This window comes from Ammospiza nelsoni, chromosome 17 (genome assembly GCF_027579445.1).
Source record: "Ammospiza nelsoni isolate bAmmNel1 chromosome 17, bAmmNel1.pri, whole genome shotgun sequence".
Classification (NCBI taxonomy): domain Eukaryota; kingdom Metazoa; phylum Chordata; class Aves; order Passeriformes; family Passerellidae; genus Ammospiza; species Ammospiza nelsoni.
In genome coordinates, this window is record NC_080649.1 from 7,953,723 (window position 1) to 7,974,075 (window position 20,353).

The 20,353-nt window shown below is 53.7% G+C and overlaps 1 protein-coding gene across 1 annotated transcript; it reads left to right on the top strand.

Moving 5' to 3' along the window:
* The first annotated feature begins 1,769 nt into the window (after positions 1-1,769).
* CLEC19A (C-type lectin domain containing 19A) lies at positions 1,770-10,795 on the top strand. Its single transcript, XM_059484707.1, has 5 exons — positions 1,770-1,974; positions 7,887-8,052; positions 8,547-8,640; positions 9,391-9,523; positions 10,272-10,795. The coding sequence occupies exons 1-5, from the start codon at positions 1,884-1,886 to the stop codon at positions 10,349-10,351; spliced, it is 564 nt and encodes a 187-aa protein (XP_059340690.1). The 5' UTR covers positions 1,770-1,883; the 3' UTR covers positions 10,352-10,795.
* Positions 10,796-20,353: the final 9,558 nt, after the last annotated feature.

Below are 20,353 nucleotides of genomic sequence, written 5' to 3' on the forward strand. Positions count from 1 at the left end.
AGCTGCAGCTGGCACTGCATGCACGGTGTGCCTGCACTGTCCCTGTGCTGGCAGCAGAGCTGGTGCCCGGCTGCTGTGCCAGGCTCAGGGCTGTGCCTCAGGGGCAGCTCAGAGCTCCCAGCTGCACTGGGGAACGCCGCTGCCATGAGTCTGGCTTTAGAAACCAGCATAAAAATTAGTCAGGATCTCTGCTCCCTCTTTAAACATGAATATTCGTGCTTTGGGAGTAGATTAATATGCTCAAAGGTTTTTGTTCTGTAGTTTGCTGGAAGTTGTTTGTAACACTGGCTTTATCTGAGGATGGCACACAGGAAAGAAGGGAAAAGACATGCCTTGACTTCTAATAATTCAAATTCCTTTATTTTTAGCATTCTGCTGTAGCAATGGGCTTTTCCTTGAGCCAGATAATTTCAAATCAATGTATGGAAGGGGGGAGGTGTTCTTAAAAGGCTTTATTTAATATGAAGGAAACTTAATATAGAAAAGTTGTTTGAATGAGTTACTGTCTCTGGAGTAAGTCTGAATGCTTTACTGAAAGCTTGGTGTCACCCCAAATTGTTTATACTTGAATCTCTAAAAATGGGTCAAAAATGCTGAAAATTTTAATCTGTAGCTAAGAATAAAAAGGGAACAGCACTGAGAGTGTTCCTAAGCAGTTCCTTCAGTGCTGATTTAAGGCATAAATTGGAAATTGAACAAGACCACTAAATTGTATATTATCTGTGCCTGTACTATTTCCCTTCGGAGTGCAACAGTTAGAAAAGGATTTTATACAGTGTTTTTAAAAATCTGACGTTTATGTCTAACAAAACGTTGACCACAGGAAGGAGACACGCTGAATTACATGGGTACAGACTGCTGTATCATATCAGGTTTTCCGCTGCATGACGGCATGGACCCAGCACGGACCTGGCAGATGGGCACAGAGAGAATTCCTGAAACAGCCTTGGAGCCCCGGGCACAGCTGGGGGATCCTTCTTTCAGGCTCTTTAAGTGTGTCAGTGCATCGCCTTGCTCTGGGAAAAAATCCCAAACCAAACATGGGAGAAAAACCAACAAACCCCACCCCCTGAACCAAACCAAACCAAACCAAACCAAACCAAACCAAACCAAACCAAACCAAACCAAACCAAACCAAACCAAACCAAACCCACCACACAATGGGGCACTGACGCGTTAATAAACCCACAGCCCGCAGCCCTGGGAGCCTTTCCCTGCCTCCCTCCCCGGGTGTTCGCTGCCGCAGCCGCCGCTCCCCGGTGTGCAGCGGGGTCCCGTCTGTCACCCCCGAGGCGACGGGCTGTCCGAGGGGCGCTGCGGGATGGGGACACCAAACACCGCCTGGGGCTGCACTGGGGGGACAAGGAGAGATGGTGTCCTTACTCCTCTGCGGCCGAGGGGGGTGACAACAGCGCTCTGGGGGCAGCGTGCGCCCGAGCCGGGCTGGGGCAGCGCACGGACCCCGGTCCCGTCTGGGATGTGCGGAGCGGGGCCGGGGCCGGGCTGCGCAGCGCTGAGGGTGCGGGTCCCGTCTGGGATGTGCGGAGCCGGGCCGGGGCCGGGCTGGGCAGCGCTGAGGGTGCGGGTCCCGTCTGGGATGTGCGGAGCCGGGCCGGGGCCGGGCTGGGCAGCGCTGAGGGTGCGGGTCCCCTCGGATGAGCGGAGCGGGGCCGGGGCCGGGGGCGGGCTGCGGAGGAGCCGCCGCTCGGGGGAGGGGGCAGCCCGGCCCCTATATCCGCCCCGCCCGGCGGCCGCCCCAGAACCCGCGGGGCCCGGCCCGAGAGCGACCCCCGCTCCCGGAGGGACCCCCAGGCCGGCCGGAGCCCGGCGGGACCCGCAGCCGGCGGGACCCCGAGCGCAGAGCGACCCCCGGGGCTCCGGCCATGGGCCGCGGGCGGACCCTGTGCGCGCTGCTCGCCGCCGCCCTGCTGGCCGCGCAGGCCTTCCCCCAGACCAACATCAAGATCAGCCAAGGTGAGCGCTCGGCGCCGGCCGCCGCGACTTCATCGGGCATGGTGGGGCAGGGAAGGAGCGTGTGCCTCCCGCAGGGCCGGCAGCTGCTCCAGAAATCCCTGACTTTCCTTGAAATCAACTTTCTTCTTTGCCATGGGGACGTGCCAAGGGCAGCCTCGGTCCTTGGTTGGGGATGCCAGAGGTCTCTGGGCTGGCTGTGTCTCTGTGTGCCAGGTCAGCTCTTCGGCCTTTGCCAACAGGCACTGCTGCGGCTCGGGGCTGTGCCCTGCCGTGGGACCGGTGTGAGGAATGAGGCAGGAATGAGACACACATGGAGAGTGCCGGGCTGTGGCAGCAATCCTTGCACGCTCATGGAGGGTGCAGGGCTGTGGCAGCAATCCTTGCACACTCATGGAGGGTGCCGGGCTGTGGCAGCAATCCTTGCACGCTCATGGAGGGTGCAGGGCTGTGGCAGGAATCCTTGTACACTCATGGAGGGTGCAGGGCTGTGGCAGGAATCCTTGTACACTCATGGAGGGTGCAGGGCTGTGGCAGCAATCCTTGCACGCTCATGGAGGGTGCAGGGCGGTGGCAGGAATCCTTGTACACTCATGGAGGGTGCAGGGCGGTGGCAGCCGTCCTTGCACGCTCATGGAGGGTGCAGGGCGGTGGCAGGAATCCTTGTACACTCATGGAGGGTGCAGGGCGGTGGCAGCAATCCTTGCACGCTCATGGAGGGTGCAGGGCAGTGGCAGCAATCCTTGCACACTCATGGAGGGTGCAGGGCTGTGGCAGCAATCCTTGCACGCTCATGGAGGGTGCAGGGCGGTGGCAGGAATCCTTGCACACTCATGGAGGGTGCCAGGCTGTGGCAGCAATCCTTGCACACTCATGGAGGGTGCAGGGCTGTGGCCATGCAGCCCAGCAGGACAGGCTCCTCGTTTATTCACGCTTACTGCGTGTGAAACAAACACAGATTCTCCCTTATTCCCCTTCTTTGCTCCGAGCTGCTGCTGACTGCTGAATCTCACTTGGGTTTCTTCCAAACTTTTCCACGGTGTCAGTGCAAGTGGGAGTTGCTGCACAAGTTTGTTTGAGCCCTGTTGGGTTTACTGGGGCTGTGAGTGGAAAGGGATTCCTTAAGTGCTGCTTGGTGAGATCGTGAGAAAAGGGATCAATACAAGCCTGGCTTTCCTGCCAGACGCCTAATCCGAGGGAGCTTTGCCAAAACTAATTAAGGGGGAAAAAACTCTGCAAGATAACTTCTATCTGTCAGTGCCAGCTGCAAGAGCATTGCTGCTGGTATTGGCTGTAGCCTCCCAACTCCAAACATGCAGAGGATTTGAAGCTGTAAAACCAGCTTGGTTTCATTAAAGAATCTTACAAAGCAATGCCCTTGGTTTAAGAGGATGTCCCTCCCAATGTGCTTCATCTGATGTTTAATATTTTACTTGAAAACTTGTGACATGTGCCTTAAAATCCTTCAGGGTGTGTAAAATATTGTCCAGTTCTGAGATTCCTGTCCATCAGTGGACATACCTTCCCCTGCAGCTCCACACAACCCCAGAGACACTGAGACCAAGGTCCCTCCCCTGAGCACATCCTTCAAAGGTGGATGCTCAGTGTGAGACTCTTTCATCTGTTAATGAAAAACAAATATTGCAAGTAACATGAAGGTGGCATTGTTTGCCCGTGGTGACTGGAATGTCAGGGCTTCAGCAGTTGCTTCTAAAGCCAAGGGTGAGTGGAGGCATCCCAACATCACACAACAGCACTGTCTTAGTCCCTGCCACATGCTCCTGCCCTCCAAGCCCCTGTTTAAATGCCGATTCCGTGGGTTTGCTCAGTAAGGGGGATGTGGTGGGATGGATCTCTGGCTCAGCTGGCACCCCCAGCTTAGCCACGGGCAGTTTCTGCTGGAGTCATGCTGGGGGTGGCTCTGGGGCTCCCCTGTCCCAGCCCTGCTCTCTCCCCATCCCCTCCAGCTCCCCAGAGCTGCAGCCGTGCAGAGCCTGGGTGCAGCCCTGCTGCTGCAGGGGTGCCTTGGTGAGCTCCAGGATGCTGCTCCTGAGCCCCAGCTCTGCCAGCTGGGACCCCTGCCCATCCCTCACTGTCACCACCTCAGCCCTGGGTCCTGGTGGAGGGGCTCTGCCCTGGGCAGGCCCCAGGCTTGCCCATGGCAGGATCTCCTCAGCTCCTCTCTGTTGGCATGGGTTTCAGATCAGCCTTGGGGTATTGATGGGCGCTCTCCAAACCCAGCTGCTGGCCAAGAGCTGAAGAGGTTCACTTGCCTTCTCAGGTCAGATGGCAGCATTAGCTTGTGGGTGTGCCAAGGGGGTGTCTCCTAGCACCTCTGAGATCTGAGGAAATTGTCAGCTGTTGATTACATGGAGTTCTTTGATCCTCTGCAACAAGAGCATCTGCTGCCTGCACTGACTTGAGCTGGTCTGCTGTCCAAAACCCTCTGATGGAGCTGCAGCCCCTCAGGAGCCCTCCTTGCCTGGGCATCTCTTGCCAACCTTGTTCTAGCCCCAGATTTCACATCTCAGACCTGCAGATCCCTGCGAGTGAGGCAGCATTGCTCCTTGGGATGAAGTTTTCAGGAGCAAACCTGCTCTCCACCAGCTGAGTCCAGGGGAGCCATGCAGCTGGTGGTAGGTTTTTTCCCAGTAGCATCCTGAAATGAGGAGAAGCCCTTGTGAAACTGGCTAGGATTTTCTCACTTAATTATTTCTAGTTGGAAATAAGCCAGCTGGGGAAGTGAAACTTTTTTGGCAGAGCAGTGCCAGCTTCTGTAAGATTTTGAAAAGCGATTTTCCTGGTAGTTCTACAGTGGGGCTCAGCTAGTAAGTAAATAGAAAAGCTCCAATTTGGCACTGACACAAATGCAGAGAGCACAAAACTTTATTTCTGACCCCAAATATTTGTTTTCCAGCTTTTCTGAGTTAGTAACAGCTGCTTGATCTGAATCTTATCCTCAGCCAAGTCCGGACATTTATTTTGATGGAGCTGCTTTAAAACACGGTCTTCCTTTAAAACTGCTGCATTGTAAATTAAAAAAAAAAAAGGGGGGGAGGGGGAGAAAGGATTCTTGCAGTCATTTTTCACCAGGAATTTGGGGACAAATGGATGGAGTGACTGGGGATTGGCAGGAACCCCGTGCTGCAGGCACTGGCTGTGCTGATCCTGCCATGTGTGGAAGAGCTGATGTTTTGCTGGTCATTTAGACCCAATTCTCACTTTCCCTAAAAGTGAGGATTTGATCTAAAAAGCCTCCAAATGCTTCCCTTGTCACCTTCTAGATCAAAACACCACACACAGCTGCTGGCTGGGATTGTGAGGCTTTCCTGTGGAGCCATGAGTAGGGCCCTATACTCACAACCCTACATCAGATTTCTTATGGTTTTTCCGCTACAAATATTTCAAATAAAGCAGCTCCCCTAATTGTTCCTGTCTGATAAACTGGGACCAGTAGTTCTCCTCCAAAGAGACAGACAAAGCCTCTGATCCTGACCTAACAGAAAAGATGCTAATTAAAAGCTGACCTCCCATATTTTCCTTTTTGGTATATTTAACCTTAAATTCCTTCAGGCACCTCTGGTTCACTGAAGCTCATCAAATTAATGCTACCTAATGGGAACCAGTATGGAATAACAAAGCAGGGCTGTCTCAGTTTCTGACTTGCTCTCAGCTGCTCTGAGCAAGCATGAGGGTGGTTTTCCCTGGAATTTGGGTGCCTGGCTTTGAGGCAGGGCAGTGGGACACCCACTGCAATTAGCACTGGGGAGTGAAGGCTCCGTTTGCTGGGGATGCTGCTGGGTGAAGCCCGGTGAATTTTGCCACCATGCTGCCAGAGGTGAGGATTTTGTCAAGGCACTACAATAAAACCCCAGTTGCTGGAACAGCTGGTGGTGCCTTGTCTGGCACAGGCCTCTGGGCTGTCCTTGGCAGGAAGGAACAGCAGCCCCGAGTCTCTGCAAGCAGGACGAGATCCCAGGCTGTTCTTTCTGGGGATACATGCTTCTCCTGTGAGCTGGTGGTAAAGCTGAAGCCTTGTGCTGAAGGTTTGACCCTTGTTCTGCTTTGGTTTTGGTGGAGACAGGGAACCCTGGCCAGCATCATGAGGGGAGGAGGGCTTGGCTCCAGGAATCACCTCAGCTTTTGGGGTTCCTGGTCCTGCTCTATTGCTACACTGAAGTAGTTTGTGTCTCCTAGGGCTGTTCTAAGGATTTTCCCAGTGCATTTGTGGCCGGTTGTGAATCAGAGATCTGAACTCAGCCTTGCTGCTGAGCTGTCTTTATCTTACCCACTCTCCCCAAAAGCTATTTTGTTCTCCCAGCCCAGCAGGCCTTATCTTTTGTCTCCTCCACAGCCCATAATTGGTGCTGCTGAGGAGGGGAGAGCCCCTTGAGCCCCTCAAGGGTTTGTTGCTGTTGGTGCAGAGCTGCCCCCAGTCAGCTCCTCTGGAGGGATGCCTGGGGGTCCCAAGGCAGGCTGATGGGGTGACAGCCCCTCAGGGCTTGGCAGTTGATTTGGCCTTGCTCAGGAGGAAAAAAAGGCTTTTTGCATTTGTGGTTTGTCACCTGGAGGGGATGTGACAGCAGGACCCCGTGGGCTGGCTGGTGGCTGTTTGTAGAGCACTCAGAGATCCCCATGTGGAAAGAGCTGATGAGAGATGCAATTATCACCCAGAGCTGCCAGCACTGGCACAGGGAATGATTTGGCTCTATCAATGCTCACACAGCTGCTTTGGATTCACCTTGCCTCTCTTTTTCTCCGTGCTGTTGTTTCCTTTGCCACATCCCTTGCTGCTGCTGGCAGTTTTGCTCTTCCCTCAAGGAAAGCCATTTCCCTGGCCCCTCAGTGCTGGAGGCACCACCCTGACCTCTCTGGGCTCGAGGCTGTTACCTGCTTGGATGGTCTGATGGCATCTGACGTCTGCCCTCACCCCCTGCACCCACCCTGCCCACTGGCTTCCACAGCAGCACTGACCCCAACCACAGCTCCCTGGGATGTGGAACTGCCTCAGGGGGGCTGGCCCCACGTTCACAAACCAGCAGCCAAGAGAGTTAATCTGTGTGCCCCAAGACCTGAGGGTCCTGAGGGCTGCATCCTCCCCACACGAGGGGGAGCAGAACACAGAGCAGGTTGGAGCAACGTGTTAATGCCACTGCTGTGTTTAGACAGTGGCAACTCCAAAGGCTCCAAAAGGACATCCTGCCCCCACAGGGGCCTCTTCTGGGACAACTTCCCCTCTGTGATGAGAAGCAGCAGGGGAGGAGGAGCAGCATGGCAGAGCTGTTATCTGTGGTGGGAAACCTTTTGGATAGGCTGTTATCTGTTGGATGGGCTGTTATCTGTGGTGGGATATCTGTTGGATAGGCTGGCACCACTGGCGGCACACGCGCCTCACTGGCTGCTCCTGGGCTGGGATCCTGTGCACAGCTGCATCCAGGGACAGGGACAGGCCATGGAGGGGGGTTCCTTGGGGGAAGGAGATGCAGGCTGTCCCTGCAGGAGGGCAGAACCCAGCCATAACCCCTTAGCCCTGGCTGTCAGCTCCCCTCCCAGCACAGTGGCTCCAGTGGTGCTGATAGAGACAAGAGGAGCCCTTATCTTGGTTTCCTCAGTAGCAAATGTCAGTGCCTTTATTTTAAGCATCCTCTGCCTAAAATGATGAAATGATGTCAAGCTAGCTTGGAATGTCCCTCCTGAAACTGAGAAACCCTCAACTTGTTTAAAACGTGTTTTGATTTCTGCAAAGTATTGCATGGCTCCTGCAGCAGCTGGGTTTTCCCTGGATGTGTTTGGTGGTCATTTGCCTGAGTGAGGTGGGAGAGCTGGGCTGGGCACTGCTGCCTCCATCACCTGCTCAGCTTCCTGGCCAAGCTGTCTCACCACCAGCTGCTGGATGTCCTGTGCTCTGCCCCCAGCCATGCCTGAGCCTGTCCATGCCTACTCCTGCCCGCTGTTCTGGACAGAGTATGAAGGGCACTGCTACCGCTACTTCCCCATCAACAAAACCTGGGCTGAGGCCGACCTCTACTGCGCCGAGTTCTCCATTGGCATCAGGTCAGCCAAGCTGGCCTCCATCCACAGGTGAGCTGTGCAGAAACATCATCCCACACTGACACAGCCTGGGGAGGAAGGAAACTGGGGGCAAAGTCCCATTCCCACATCACAGCCTCTGTGTCAGCTGCAGGCTCGTGTTCCAGCCCACACATCCCTGTGCAGCAGTCAAGGCTGATGCACAGGTCACACAAAGGTAATATAGAAAATAAATGCCTTTTTCTGAACTGGCAGGAAAACTGGCATAGTATTCCCTAAATTTCCCAAAACTGTGTTTTTTTACTGATGAAAAAGGGATAGAAGTACAACATGATTACGCAGGGCTTTTTCCCTACTCCCTCTCCCCCAGCTCTCACCAACACTATGCTCCTCTTGCACAGACCTGGGAAAGTAACCACCAGCAGCAAGAAGCAGGGAACCCATTTGCCCACTGGTCCTGTGGTAGGGTGAGTGCTTAGGGACACTAAATGTGACTATTTGCTGACATATCCTGTTGATTGCCCTGTACTGCTCTGTTTTGCCAGCTGGCAAGAAAACGTCTTTGTGTACGACCTGGTGAACAGCCGCGTGCCCGGCATCCCCACCGACATCTGGACGGGACTCAACGACCTACGGCAGGTGGGAGCTCCCTGGAATCCCAGGGGGAAAGGCTTTGGAAAATTCACCTCTGTGTGTTTTCCTCCTGGAAAGCCACTTGGTTTTCTTCTTTGCTCTTTATACCCCTTTAATCAGGAGGTGGCATAGAGTCTGTGGTGCAGCACGTGGAGAAACTTGTTATTTCACCTTTTCCAGTCTGCTTTTAAAAGAGAAATGTTACTGGAATTAATAGATTAACCAATAATTACTCATATCACATCTTATTACAGGATTAATAGAAAGAGTATTGTACTGCTGGTCCAAGAAGAGCAAATGAACTGAAAAGGTCTTCAGTGTCAAAAACCACCGAGTTCCATTGCTCTCTTGTGCTACTCTGTGACTTTTGGAAGCTGACATGTTGGAAATATATAGTCTAATATGTTAGAAAGAAAAATGGAGACCATCAGGAGAACAGTCTCATGTCAGCAATTTTTGTAGATATTGGAAAAGGAATGGAAAAGGAAAAGGAATGCAGAACTGGGTGGGGGTGTTAAAAATATATAGATTTGATTTCTGGGCTTCCCCTGGTGAGAAAATTGTGAGGGGCTGTTCTTGGCAAGTTTCCAGTAGTAATACCCAAACGTGCTGTTTGGGCTTTGCTGAGTGGTGTCTGTCTGTGTCCCTGGGCTGTGTGGCACTGGGGATGGGGGTGGGCACTGCATGGGGGTGGCCTCCCACCCTCTGCAGTCACAGCTCTGTGGTGACAGCCTCTCTCTGCTGGCCTCATGGCAGGAGGGTCACTTTGAGTGGACAGATGGCTCCTCCTACGACTACCAGTACTGGGATGGCAGCCAGCCTGACGATGGGATCCACTCCATCCCCGAGGAGGAGGACTGCGTGCAGATCTGGTACAGACACAGCAGTGGTGAGCACCCAGGGCACCCTCAGTGTTATTTGTGTGGCAATAAATTCAATCCACCGTGGCTTCTGCTTTTCTGAAGAGGTTGCTGGCAGGCAGAGGATTTGCATTTTAATTTTTTAGTATTATTTTCTTTTTTTTCTTTACAGTGAAAAGGTGTTTTCCTTTTTGCCATGTACATACATGCATACATGCTCATTTTCCCTCTGCTCCCATCTCCCTCTCCCATAGCAGCAGGGCAGGAGCATCAGCTGCCTGGAAGAATTACCAAATTTAGTCAAAGGTCGAATTTTCCCATTTCTCCTCCCCCATGGGAAGCCTGTGGGAACACTCATTGTTTTGCCAACTTATCTCTTTCATACTTGGGCCAGGACATCTTGCTGAAGTGGGACAAGACCCTGCCTGTGCAAAAATCCCACTTCACACCCTCCCTGCTGGTGAGACCAGCCAGGTGTGTCCAGGCCCCCAGATTTACCTAAATGTCTGTCCATGGGCATCCTGTGGATCATTCTGGGGGAACAGGGCTGTGTTTGCAGCTGCCCCTCCACTACCAAGTCCAAGCTGGGGCCCAGCCTCCCCTCTCACATCTCCCAGGTGAGGATGCTGGGAGGAAGCATGACAGTGAGTGGCACAAATGGGAGCACATCCAGGGAAAGCTCCCCACAGTGGCAGGAGGCCCTGGTGCCAAGGGCAGTGCTTGGTTCCCTCTTTTTGCCTTTTGCCAGCTAATGCTTTGTGGTTTTTTGGAGGGTAGCACTGCGCTCCTGGAACGACAACGCCTGTGGCAGAGCCTTCCCCTTTGTGTGCAAGATCCCCTCGCTGGCCCTGGACTGAGGCTGCTGCTGCTGCCCACACCCCCTTCATTCTGGGCCACCTCTCCAGCTGTGCTGGGCTAGAACAGCCAGGACATGGCATGGGCTGGCAGGGCCATGGAGCTGCCTGGATCCCCAGCCAGCCCCTGGCTGCAGAATCCCTGCTGGAGGATGGTGGGGATGAGCCTGGCACTCAGCACTGACAGGAGCTGCATTCAACAGCAGAGGAGCCCCCGGGCCTGAGTCTGGCTTTGGATTTCAGACCAACCATCACAGTGTGTTAGAGGAAACCCGTGATTTTACCAGTACACCAAACTGTTAGCACCCAAAAATAGCTGTGTGTAGGAAATGCTTCTGCCTGTTGATCTGTGAAGAGTGGAGGAAAAGTGTTCTTTTCTGTTAAGTTATGCAAAATGCCTCTTGTCCACGTTCTTTTTCTCTCTGCTAAAATAAACTGCAAACAGCAGGTGGAGGCTCCGCTGTCTTTCTTGCCCTGGAGTAGCAGTGATTCCCTGGGGCCTTGGGGTTTCATGTTGAAGTTGTTTTTCCCCCAACCTGCTCTGTGTGCTGGGGGGAAGCAGCTGCCGAGGAAAGTTCATTTTATGGACCCTGTTTTTTGGGGTGCATGGGGCAGCCTGTGTGCTCCCCCTGCCCTTTGCCTGGCCCCAGCAAGTACAGAGGCACCATGGAGGTGTGGGGGGCCAGGCAGTGCCCAGAGCCCAGCACATCCCTGAGCAGGGGTTTGGCCCTGGCTGCCTGGAGAGCACGGGGGCAGCTGGAGAGGGGCTAACACACACCAGCTGGGGCCAGCCCATCCTCACAACCAGTCCTGGCTGGGGAGAGCTTGCAGAGTTTGCTGCAGCCCCGTGTCCTAGTGGGGTGATGTTTATATGGAAAGTTAGCCATTTGTGTAGTTTTCAGTTCTGGACTCCAGCAATGGATGTGTTTCTAGAGGCTTTTGTTTCACCTGAAAATGATAAATTATGTATGGATGATAACAGTGTGTGAAGAAACCAGCTGTTTAAAGAGAAAGCTCTTGGATGCAGCAAGGTGGATAAAGCTCATGTGGTCTGTGGCAGAAAAGGGTTTGGAGAGCCAAGTGTGGAACAGGACGTGTGTGATGAGCTCCTGGCTCTGTGCTGGAGCTGCCGCAGCACAGGAGTGGGGACAGCACAGCCCAGTGTCCCCTGGGGCTGGCCGTGCCCCAGTCTGTCCCCGGGATAGGGCTGGATGGACAGACACCCACGGGGTGGACAGACACCCACGGGGAGATGCTGCTGCACGGTGCTGGCTCCAGGCTGCCCTCCCCAGTTTGGTTTCCCTGCTCCTGCTGTGCCTCCTGTCCAGAGGAGCTGGGAGTTCATCGTGGCTGGGGATTGGTATGCCTCGAGCCAAACAACTGTCTTTTTTCCCTGCAAGTGGTATGAGATGTTTCAAAAGAAAGGTTAAAACCTTCCCTTGGGAAAATGTTTGAAGATCTGGGCCCTACTGTGGTTCAAAATATTGCTAATGGGGAGCCCAATGAAAGCTGTCACCTCCAATTAACATCTTCATTTCCAGGTAAAAAGAACTGAACATGCATGACCTGAAAGTCAGGACCAAAGTTAATAGGGGCTTTGTTTCCCAGCCCCCCCTGTCTTTCTCTTTTGGCTCCAGGGTCTTTACTTAAAAATCAACCCTCTGTCCTTGCCAGTGTCTTCTGTTTCACAGTAACCAAATAAAATTCAGAAAACAACAGGAGTTTTCACCTCCTTAATGAACTTCTAGTGGATCTGGCTTGATGAAAGATGGGCCACGCCCTTTCTCTGGTTCCAGACTCTGCATGGCCTGGAGCAGCTCCAGATTCCAGGCTGAACTTTATTTTTCTGTTCTCCTTGTCCCATAACCCCTCACTCCCTTGTTATCTTGAATTTCTCCCTTCTGACTCGCTCTGTGGTGCAGGCAATGGGAAACCTGGCAGCAGCAGGACTCTCTGCCACCTTTCCTGCACATCGCTTGCAAGTGACTGATTCCCGAGGGTCTTTCTATGACACTGATTTTCTTAGGGGTTGAACACATTCTTTTGTAATGCATGAAGGCTGGAGTAAGTGTGAACAGTGTGTGATGTAGCCTGAGAGTGAACCAAAATAGTCCTTCCCCTCCTTGTACCCCATTTCTGAGCTGTAGAGGCAATATTGCCCCCAGCCCGGGCATGGCCGTGGGGTGGGATGGGCCTGCCTGCACCTCTGACCCTTTGATTCATTTTATTCCTAGTTTGGTTGTTTCCTGAAACGTGCTGCTGGATGCTGTGACAGAGGACATGGATGTCACAGCTTGTGGGCACGCTGGTGTGCCCTGGCACAGCCTGGTGAGGATTTTCCTCCCTGGTGATTATCTTGACTGCTCCAATGCCTAGCTGGGCTGGGCTGGGCTGTCCTTTCCTCTATTAATTCACTTAGGATTTTTTTTCTCCCATAAATGACTGAGAAAATGAGGGCTGCACGGCTGAATCATGAGCTTTTTCTTGTGCATTTCCCTTGGATTTAATTGCCTGAGCAGTGGCTCAGCTCCTGCCCTGAGGCCAGGATGCCGCAGAGTGGTTCCCTTTGACAGAGAACAAAAATATCTCGGGACCAAAACCGTGCTTTGAGCAGCTCAGAGAGAACATTACAGACTGGCTGAAACACTGAGCCCCCTCACCAAAAACCCCAAAGCCCTGTCATAAATGATGTTACCCATCTGTGCAGTGGGGTCAGTGTTAAATCCCACAGCTTTAGCACATCCCAAAGGTCTGCATCAGGGAGAGAAGGAGCAGTGGGGCACAGGGAGGTGAGCAGGTTTGTGCTGTGTGGGTCCCAGTGCATGTTGGCTTAGCTGAGGTCCTCCTGCTGATCTGCAGGAGGGTTTCCCATCACACCTGATGCTATCTGCTCCCTGCTGCCAGGGAATGAGTGGGACAGTGGGAGCCAGTGGGGACAAACCTGCTGGGACTTGGATCTCCTTCTGGGCAGTGTGAGGGCTTGCCTGCAGCAGCCATGCCTCCTGAGAGAGGCATGAATCAGGCTGCATTTATACAGCCTGCAAGCTGCTGGTGTGTAATGGCACCTGAACTAATTGCCAAAGCTCAGTGAAACTTCCAGCAGCAGCAGATCCCCTCAGAAAGGCTCATGGCTGCCAGGGGCTCCTTCAGGCTGGGGGCCCTGGGATGGGGCTGGCTCAGCATAGGAACCATGCCATGCCAGGGCCCATTGTGCTTTTGATTGTCTCCTTTCGGAACCCCAAAAGTCTCTTCCTCTTTCGTGGCCAAGGATTTCCAGGTCTCCTGAGGAAACTGCCTTGGTGGGGAGAGCTGGCTGAGGGCCAGCGCCCTGTCCCTGTTTGGCACAGCTCTGCAGTACAGTCACCTAAAAAGGGTGGCTATGTTTCTCATTAACCACTTTTGCTTTGCTGGGGCTCGGCAACTTGGCTGGAAACTTTCCCTCCTGGGTGCAAATTGCCAGAGCTGATCAGAGGGAAAGCACAGATCTGACAGGAGCACAATTCCCACTGCGGCCCCTGCTCAGAGAGCCCGTCAGCCTTGAAGGACACAGAGCCAGAGCACAGGTGATGGGAGAGAGAAAAGATCCACAGCTCCACTGTGCATGTGGGTGCCTGGAGCTGGTCAGAGAGGACAGGGCTGTTCTGAAAGAGCTGATGCTGCTCAGCAGCCCTGGCTGCTGTCCCCAAGCAGAGTCCTGGGCACCACGGTCCTGCTGTGCTGGCAAAATGTAGCTGTATTTGGGAATCTACCAAAAAAGTCTAGTCCAGCTCTCGGGGTTACCATGGCAACTAGATATTTGCTCATTTGTATTTCTTGAAAATTATACTGGGCTGCTGATTGCCTCATTTGTGAAGCTCTTTGTCAGGACGCCAGCAAATCCCTGTTTGTTCAAGGGCTGTGAGGGAGCGAGCGGTACTGTTGTTGAGCAGATTTCTGAATGGGAACTCTGCTGGAGTGTGGGTGTGTTATGACAGCATCCTCCCACAGACACCCAGGAACATACCCCTGGCCTAGGAAGAGGGTGCTTGCTCTGCTCATCCCCTCTGACATCATTTGTTCTTTTGCTATTGCTTGGGTTAACATAAAATCCAAGTGACTTGTGATGGGAGACTCAGGCTGGGATGGGGGAAGGCTTGACAGAAAGCTCTCTTCTTGCATGGAAAGAACTCAAAATATCCTCCTCTGGCTGCTCTTGACACTCAGACACAGGACAGGAGAGCAAGAGGTTTAACTGTGTCCCCAAGTGTGCAGGGAAGGAAGCGAGAGCCACACGAGTGGAGGGGCCCCAGGAGCAGCACCCACAGTGAGATGGGCTGGCTGTGCTGCTGCTCACAGGGGAATAACCATCCTCCTCTGCCTCCAGAGTGCACAGAGACTTGCAGCAATACCAGCTCACATTAAATGCTAACTGGGTTTGGGTATTGCAAAGCTGGCACTAACTGTGGAGCAGTGGGAAAGGATGATGCTGCAGGGCTGGCTGGAACTTTCAGAGGAGGCTGGAGAAGAGGATAGGGCAGGCTTCTCTTTTATCCTGAAGGAAAAATGAATTTGATTTGGATGCTGTTTAGGCTCTATGACCTTGGGTTCCTGAAAGTGACTTGACCCACAACCCAGCAGCTGTTTAAGAGCTCAGCATTCCTTGTCAAGTGTTTGCTTAGCAGCAAAAAGCCACTTACCATGAGCTCCTCTTTCGACTTGTTGAGATAATTAAATTAAGGGCTTGTCCACATGAGGATGTAAGACCTTCATGGGATCCCTCCCTGCTCAGAGTGCTGGCACAGGTGCCCTGTGGAGCACGGGGCTGCTGCACCTCATCCCCACCATGGCCAGCTGCCTCTGTCCCCATAGCACAGCACAGCTGCACCCAGCAGACACTGGATGTGAAGATCCAGGCAGAGGGAGAGGAAGGAAACAGCAGCAGCACAGGTTCAAACAATTAAATGTGGTATTTCATCAGTGTGGAGGGCAACTGCTTACAGGAAAGGGCCGTGGCCTTTATTAATCTCCAAAGCATTTTATGACATCATGGTCCCAAATAAATGCTGAATGCAAATGATGAATGTATAATCCAGTATGGATAGCTGCCCTGGATTTAGATGGGTTGTGAAAGTGATTATAATATAGCAATAGCAATAAGATTAACAGCTCTAATGACATCTTCAATGCCAACTTTGCAGCCTGCCCTTTTTTCTGCACTGACTCCATCAAGGGATCAGCAGGAGGGGGCTGGGGGCTGTGTCCCTTTGCATGTGATCCCTCTGATGCCCCTGTGCACCTGCCCCACTGGGATTTCAGTGTTAGGGCCCCACAGCCACACAGGTGAGGCAGAGCAGCTCCTGCCCTGGCAATAACACAATTACTAAAAATCCTTGCTCAGATTTGATGGTTTTGGCTGTATTCTGCTTCTACAGGAAGTTCATCCTTCCCTGCACATTGCCCTGGCCCCTTGGTGCTCCCTGCTGCAGGCATGACCCTTGCAGGGTGACTGCCAAGGCAAAGCCACCAGGCTCCCAAAGCATCCTGGTGCTGGTGGCTTTGGTCCCTTGAACCCTGGGTACCCCCAGGATGTTACTTTTGGGAAAGCGCAGGTGAATTTTTGGGAAAGGACTAGAGAGTGCGTGGCTTTGGGTGGAAAGAGGTGAGGTGATGATGAAGGATGTGGCTGTCCTTGCACTCCTGGTTTTAGGAAACAGCCATACAAGACACAGAATGCCTGTCAAGGTGGGATTTTAACCCCAAAATGCCACTGCAGGGTCTCACTGCTCATGTTGTCTGGCAGCTGCAGCCACCACATTTTCCCTCCCATTACTTTCTCTATTTTTCTGGTTTAAACTGGGAAAACCCAAAAAAAGCTGCTGTTTTGTTTGAAGAGTTCAGTGTAGTGAATGACCCATTTTTCTTCTTGGATGAGTCATGGATCCTCCTTTGAAAGATCTCATTATTAATATGCCATTTGGGGCATATGTCTGAATTTTCCAGCAGTTTCCTTGTCTGTGCTGGAATGAACCCACCATCATTAATGGCAGTGAAATTGTTTCTAGATTTATGTCTTTACAGTCTGTAGTTTGGGCTAAATCACCTTTGGTGTTTCAGGAGAAGTGAGACCATCCAGGAAAAGAGAAGGAGCTACACAAATACTTTTGGCAAGATGGAATCTGATCTCTCTTAGCTTACCCAAGGCTGCTTGGTTTTCTGTGGGGTATTTCTGGCTTGCATTCCCCATTGGAAAATCAGGCAGTCTGGGTGTGAGCAGTGCAGCTCACAGGTGAGACAGTGCAGGGGGGATGCTGGGATGCAGGATGGAAGCCACCGTTCCCTTCCTGGCCTTCATGTGTCTGCTCCAGGCACAGAGGGGTTCGGGAGCCCATCTGCAGCCCCGTGCCAGCTTTGTCATCAAGAGAGCCTCTCGCCACCCTCCCTGGTGTGGCACGTGCTGTGTGTCCCTCTTGGCATCCCCGGTTTCTGAGAATGCACTGCCGTATGTTGGATGAGCTATGGGCCGTGGGGATGAATCACGGCTCCCGCTGCTGCCATCCTCTCCCGCCAGGATCTGCTATTGATGCCGCACAGCTGCTTAGGGTGGGGCTGTGATCCGGCTGGGAAGGCAGCCCCGGAGAGCTGGGTTGGACTCGGAGCACAGAAAGATCTCAGAGCCGGGGCAGCTGCCCTGCTGGGGCTCTCCGGACGTGCCAGGTGGGCCCCGGGGCGCTGGAAATGCTCAGCCCCGACTCGGACCTTAATGCACCGCAGATGAGATTATCCTAACGCAGGGAGCTCCTGGAGAGCCGCTGTGCCTGTCTCCGATGGGCTGTGCCCTGTCACCGATGGGCTGTGCCTGTCTCCGATGGGCTGTGCCCTGTCAGTCACCGGTGGGCTGTGCCCTGTCAGTCACCGACGGGCTGTGCCTGTCTCCGATGGGCTGTGCCCTGTCAGTCACCGGTGGGCTGTGCCCTGTCAGTCACCGACGGGCTGTGCCCTGTCAGTCACCGACGGGCTGTGCCTGTCACCGATGGGCTGTGCCCTGTCAGTCACCGACGGGCTGTGCCTGTCTCCGATGGGCTGTGCCCTGTCAGTCACCGACGGGCTGTGCCCTGTCAGTCACCGACGGGCTGTGCCTGTCACCGATGGGCTGTGCCCTGTCAGTCACCGACGGGCTGTGCCTGTCTCCGATGGGCTGCTCTGTAGCCAGGCTTCCCCTGGGGCAGGCACCATGTCACCCATGGCAGACATCCGTGTCACCCATGGCAGGGCACCGCTGCCACCCTGAGCCTGTCCTCCTGTGAGCTCCTCTGTCGGCTGAATTTACCTGCAGCTCTGCCCCCTTAGCTCCTTCTGTTTTCACAGGGATTGTAGAGTACAGCCTTGCATCCAAAAACAAACTTCAGTTCTTCTGTTTACCAAGCTGGGACTGAAAGCTGCGACCTCAGGCAGTGGCAGCAGCCTGGTGGGGTCCCACAGGCTCCTGGGGATGCACCCCAAAGGACAAAGCCAGGCAAGAAATGGGGATAGAGGGGGGGGGGGTGTGTGTGGAATGGAAGCAATCATCTGATGGATCTATTATTTGGGGAAAGGCAAACACTAAGACTGAGGTTTTTCTGTGAGTTTCTCTGCTGGAGTTGTGATGGTGCACTCGCACAGGTCGGTGTGCACTGGGGGCACTGGCAGCTGCACTGTGCGAGGGACAGGGGAAGGCAGACTCATTCCAGACGCACAGCTTGACCAAGGATGCTGTTAATTTATTTCTTTTCTCCCCCAGACAACACTCAGAAGATGAAGAACAGGTCAGTGACACCGGCAAACGCCTGGATGCCCAGCCCATCCCGCACTCAGGGCCGGAGGGGATGACAATGTCACCAACGGATGAGGCGTCCGCAAAACGATTCCTGCGTGTCCTCCGCGGGTGCCGCTGCTCGGCGGGGACCGGGGGCTACACAGGAGCTGCACCGGGGTTGCACCGGGGTTGCACCGGGGGCTGCACGGGGATTGCACCGGGGGCTGCACGAAGCAGCGGCCCCGTCCCTGTCCCCCGCGGTCCCCGCAGCAGCCACGGCACAGCCGCCCCTGCCGTGTGTGACACCGGCTGTTCCCCCGCTGTCCCCGCTGTCCCCCCGCTGTCCCCGCTGGCTCTCCGTTCCCATCCGTGGGAGCGTGCTGCCATCTCCCGGCCGTGCACATCGGCAGGAGCGGCCGCCTGGCCCCGGTGCCCGTGGCAGGGAAATGTCCCTCGGGCTCCGCTCTGCCGCTCTGTGCGGTGTCACCGCTGCTCCCTTCACCCTGCAGGTGACCCTGGTGCGAGGGGAGAGCCCCGAGCTCTGCCCGAGGTGCCACCGTGGTGCCACCTGACAGCCCGAGCTGAGCATCCGAGAGATCACACCGTGCACTGGGACACCAGCAGCTCTTTCTTCCAAACAACATGCCAAGCGGCTTTTTACTGTTTCAGCCCAACATAGATAAAGATTTTCTGTGAGTTTGAAAATTATTTACTGTTTGCTTCAGGGCCATGCTGCAATATCCGGAGCCACGTAATGAGCCCTTTCCTGGGCTTAAAAATGGAGCTTGGAAGCTGCAAACAAGTGAGTATTCTATTTTATATACAGTGTTTAGTCTGTGTGTGGCCAGGATTGAATGGTAACTACCACCACCAGGCACAACAGGTTTCAGAAATGGTCTTCAGAAAGTAGACTATCTGATCTCTCTCTGGTGAGCCCCATCCAGAGCTAAGAATGACTCAATCCATCCATCCCCACAAAATCCACCAGTGTGATTTCTTTCAAAACAGATTGTGCTCTGACAGCTCCAGGGTACCAGCAGCTGTAGAGGTTATTTGTTGGAATGACAGCCCTTCTTTTTCATTTCTGTGAGACCACATAACTCATCTGGGGTGCTTTGAAAAGGAAAAGAGAAAATGGAAATTATTGGAAAATATAAGTGAGTAGTTGTGGCTGCTGAGGCTGGATGTAGGAAATGCAGCCTGACAGCTCACTTCTCACACCAGGCTGGGGCTGAGCTGCCCCCCACACTGCAGTGGCATGTTCTGAACCCCTGGGGCCGGGTTGTGCTCTGGGATCCCTTCTCCAGTGGTAAAGCACCCACCACTGGCACTTGGTGCACCTCCACCAGAGGTTTGGCTGCACCTGCAGCAGGGCTGAAATACCTCCTGGGGGTTCACCCTGAGCAAAACTCTCTTTTGGGATGAATGCTTTTGGGAGAACAGCCCACTGACAGTCATCCTGACCAGCATGTGTTCTACAGGTTCCTCCTATCCTTCCCATGGTCATAAAGCAATGTTTGAGCAGCTATTAAAAAAAAAATTGTCTGGGGAGGTTATCAAGTCAGAGTGTGCCAGGTGTTTTGTTGATGCAGATGTGATCCATTTGTATGTGATATCTCTGGTAGAGATGTAAACTGGTTTCCTAAATATAAGGCTGTCAATAAATCACTTTTCTGACACTGAAAAATAAATTTCAGTGATGCTGTACTGAAAGGAGGTGGGGGGGAGCACGGGATGGGGCTCTGCTCTGAGCTAATAGCCCATCCCTGAGGATGAGAATGTTAAATTGGTGCAATTCAGGCTGTTTTTCTTGCCTCTGCCCGAATCAACAGCAGTGAGTCATCCCGGCAGAGCCATCAGCTGCTCACAGCGCCTCGGTGTGTGCCAAACCTGCTGCTGTCTGTGTCTGCCTGGAGCAGGACTGACCCCACCACCCCCAGCTCCAAAACCATCAGCACTCCATGCTAACACGGGCTCAGAAGCCAGACACCCCACGTTTCATTCTCAACACCAAAAGAAGCAGTGCCCTGCTGCTGTGCTGGGCTGGGAAGCTGTGGCAGAGTCCAGATGGATGCTGTGGAAGAGAAACAGGAGATGGAGGCCAGAGCTGCTGCCTTGCCAGTCCCACAGAGGCAGCCTGAGGGTCTGGGTGTTGTGGAACTGCTGTGACAGCGATACCAGAGCCCTGCAAGAGGAAGCAAAGCCAAGCTCTGCTTTGAGCCTGCCCTGCAGCC

What these genes read in the sequence shown, in the direction of transcription:
- CLEC19A (XM_059484707.1), top strand. Translation starts at nt 1,884, where the DNA reads ATGGGCCGCGGGCGGACCCTGTGCGCGCTGCTCGCCGCCGCCCTGCTG. An exon ending in CAACATCAAGATCAGCCAAG is followed by an intron (nt 1,975 to 7,886) that starts GTGAGCGCTCGG and finishes CTCTGCCCCCAG; the next exon opens with CCATGCCTGAGCCTGTCCAT. An exon ending in CTGGTACAGACACAGCAGTG is followed by an intron (nt 9,524 to 10,271) that starts GTGAGCACCCAG and finishes TTTGGAGGGTAG; the next exon opens with CACTGCGCTCCTGGAACGAC.